The sequence below is a fragment of the Elaeis guineensis genome, chromosome 8, assembly GCF_000442705.2.
Source record: "Elaeis guineensis isolate ETL-2024a chromosome 8, EG11, whole genome shotgun sequence".
NCBI lineage: Eukaryota > Viridiplantae > Streptophyta > Magnoliopsida > Arecales > Arecaceae > Elaeis > Elaeis guineensis.
In genome coordinates, this window is record NC_026000.2 from 125,218,893 (window position 1) to 125,222,708 (window position 3,816).

At 39.3% G+C, this 3,816-nt stretch overlaps 1 protein-coding gene across 1 annotated transcript; it reads right to left on the bottom strand.

Moving 5' to 3' along the window:
- Positions 1-302: 302 nt before the first annotated feature.
- On the bottom strand, positions 303-3,335 carry LOC105035830 (non-specific phospholipase C6). The gene is made up of 3 exons (XM_010911531.3): positions 2,210-3,335; positions 1,407-1,583; positions 303-774 (listed from the first exon to the last, which is right to left on the bottom strand). The coding sequence occupies exons 1-3, from the start codon at positions 3,297-3,299 to the stop codon at positions 494-496; spliced, it is 1,548 nt and encodes a 515-aa protein (XP_010909833.2). The 5' UTR covers positions 3,300-3,335; the 3' UTR covers positions 303-493.
- Positions 3,336-3,816: the final 481 nt, after the last annotated feature.

Below are 3,816 nucleotides of genomic sequence, written 5' to 3' on the forward strand. Positions count from 1 at the left end.
ATTCAAATTTCCAGCACTTTTGTATGCCTTCCTGGGCATTTTTTTCTGTTTGTACACCTCTTAATACATTTTCTGAATGAATTTGGTGAAACTCATCTCCTCGGTTTTATCAAAATAACAAGAAAAATAAAAAAGAGGCATGAAAAATTTATATGATCCTCTATTGGATAGGAGTTCCTACTCAATCTATTTCTCTAACCATTTAGCCAATTTAAACTCCACAAGTTACAGAACAAACTCACATTCTAATCAGAGTTCAAAAGTCACATTCTACTTTCTACAAAAATAAAAAAGAAAAAAAATAAAAGACAAACTCATAATCTATTAAGGAGAAGCCCTACAATGGAACACCATTTTGTAATTCAGGCTCATATCAGACTACACTGCCATTACTTGTTTACATTAATTGGAGCACTAAAACTAAGAACAGAGGGTCTAGAGAAGTCTTCATTCTAGTACTTAAGTGAAAAACATTGTAATTGAGTGGCACTAATCATGGGCTTGTGGTTCTAGCATTCAGTGAGGCTCTCATATCTACTATCTCTAATTCATCGGCACCCGATTTTAAGGATTCTTTGCTTGCTTGAAGGAATCTCGAGACAACATTTTTTGCATATCCATGAGCCTCCTTAACAGTCATAGTGTTTAAGCTGATTGAATGACCATCACCACAGAGAACAGCAGCCAATTGGACTATCTCTCCCTGAAATTCTGATAGTAGTTTTTCTTCTTTCGCTCCTGTTGCCCTCAGAGGCAGCACATCTGGCAAAACTTCTGTGAAAGACATGCAACCAGGTTACTGAAAAAATTCTACTACTAATATGAGCTGGATCTTCCAATGTAATGAAAAGATTAAAAATCTCTCATCTCTCCCTTTTCTACCATCTCAAAGGAAAAGACCAATGCCACAATGCAAATTTCATATCTTTTTATCACCTGGTCACTCTAAAAGACTGTATAAAGTGTAAACTTCCAATATAAGCTTATTGTGAGACAAGTTTGTTTTCTCTAGTTAAAAATCTTGTAGACTGCTGTAGGAAGACCTTCTGTTGAACTTTTTCTTTTGATAGATACTAACTGTTCCTCAGAAAATAGAAACTTGGAACTAAAATTGCCTCTCTTTATTTTCAATCATAGAGATGCGCTAAGCAACAAGTATAGATCAGTGAAAACTTGCTCCATTTACCAATCAATTGAGAGAGTTAATATAATGAATCCAATCCATTCAACACATAATCATAGAAGGTAGATTCACAGAGTAATATTAACCTGACAAGGAATTTATTTAATTGACAGATGGAAGATAGTGAGTGCCTAAAGAGCTGTTGCTTATTATCCTGTCCTTGTATTGATTAAGAAAGGAGGCAGTTTAGATGGAGTAGATGGAAAGAAATAGATATACATACCAGGGCAGTCTGTTCTTGGCGAGGTTAGCTCACTGAGAATGCTCTCAAAGGTCCCAGCCCAAGCATCTCTCTGAGTCAAGAAATCCGAGGTGAGGTTGTACAATTTCTTTATGGTTGCAGGGATTGAAGAGTGCTCAAACTCTGAGGTTGGAGTCGGTCCATTTGGCCTGGTCACCACTGCAGCCGAGATAACAAATCACTGAGGTTTAGTACATAAGAAAAATTCTGCCTTAGAAACAGCCAAACTCCATGAGATATTCTTTTGGTTTAACTTTGTTATGTACATGGAGATTGGAGACGAAATAACTACAGTCACATTTTCCACTTCTGGAATTTCTTTAGCTTGGGGTATGCCTCGAACTTGGAAAAAAAATAAAGCAAAAAGGAAAAAGGCCAAATGCTTGAGAAAAATGAATGCATTCTTTGTTGAAGACCAGAATTATATATTACTTCCTGCAAAACTAGAGGGATTGAGAGAAGCAAGAAAAAGAAGCAATAGCAATAATTAATAACAAATTACACCGTTAATGATAACTGGTGAGTATTTAGTAGATGACTTCTCTTTCTGCTTGAATTATTCATAGCTAAGTGGTGGAGTTTAAACAGTTGTAATTTCAAGAACAATTGGAAAATTTATCAACAGATCTGTGAACATTGTGGCGATATTTCTTCTAGTCAATAACTGGAGAAATGCTGCATATATGCACCAGACTTCCATTTTATGGGCTACTGAGTTACCATCTCTTATAACAAATCAATCAAAGCAAGAGAACAGAGCCATATACATATGATTGTAGATTTACCTGTTCCTTTCTTGATCCATGGGGATATCGCAATCGTGGGAACTCGAACTCCCAGCCGATCAAAGCCGAAATTATAAGGTTCAGGCCCGATAATCCCATCAGGACTTGGAATACCAACATTAGGAGTCGCAACATGGTCATAAAACCCCCCATGCTCATCATATGTGATGATCAAAAGGCTCTCATTCCACTGAGGACTAGCTCTCAGAGCCTCATACACATCCTTTACCAGCTTCTGCCCATTGGCAACATCATGCGAAGGATGGTCATCATTTGCAGGGCTGTCATCGAGATCGAAGTACCTCGGCTCGAGCACACTAAGCTTTGCCAGCCTCCCATCCCTTGCATGATCCATAAAGGTCCCAAACTTATGGAATTTGGACACATACTTCAGCTTCCTCAACCTCCTATACAACAGTGTCGTCGGAGCACTCTCAAAGTAGATATTGAAGTCCAAACCATCATCGTGAAGAGAGTCGAAGATGGTCTTCTGCGGATACCCTTCAAATAGCTTCAACTTATTATGGCTTGTGGCCCCGTGAGAGGTGGCAGAATACACGAAGAGCCTGTTAGGCTGTGTCGGCCCTGGAAGTGATGAGAACCATCGATCAAAGACTGCGAATTCTTGCACCAGGGAGGCGAAAACCGGCAAATTCTCAGGTTTGAAGCCTTTCATGACAATGTTGGCCAAGTCCTCAGAGATGGTTAGAGCTTGTTCTACAAAGCCTGACATGGATGGAGTGGTGCCAAAGCCGAAGACTTGTTGCTTGACGCCCTGGAATGAGTGGTCTGGATCGGGTTCCACGTAAAGGGCATCGTCGGAAATACAGATGCTCGGTGAATTGGGGTCTATGGTGGATTGATGGTTGCATTCGGTGCCTGTGAGGCCATTGAGGGATGAGTTGAGGGCCTTTTGCATCCATCCGAGCATGTGATCGAAGGACCGGTTCTCTAGCACGAGGACTACGATGGCTTGGATGGGTTGCTGAGCTGCATGGGAGCAACGCAGAGGGTGGAGAAGGGAGAGGGTTAGGAGTAGCAGGAAGGAGGGAAGGGGGGGAAAACAGGGTCTGGACTTCGAGCTTGCCATTGTTTTGGTTATTCTCAAAGTACATGTGGGATTGATAGGCCCTCGAATTTATATCATTAGGAGTACCAGAGTCTATTAGAGTAAAGCATACAGTTTTGCAGAAGTTAATAGCCGGTCCTTTTGGTGGACTAGACTCTAATAAAAAACCTATATATAATGTGGAAAAAAAAGAATATATAAAAAATAAATATTGTAAAAATTTTTCGGCCTCGATCTTATGAGGTGGTCATCGTATAGATGTTTATAGCTAGTAGAAAATATTGGAAAGATGACAACTAGCATGATACAAAGATAGAAATAACAAAGAGAACTACAGGATTATTTCTAAATTTATGTTATTCAAAATTTAATATTTTTTCAAATCATAGATTTTTGAGATGAAAATACTGCCAACACTCCACCACAAACTAAGGTAGGTATCACTAATAGCTTGGAACACAACTGTTGAAGGCATTAGGAGGCAAATCCATTGGTGAATATATCAATGAGTTTATCATTGGAGGAGATTAGTCACATA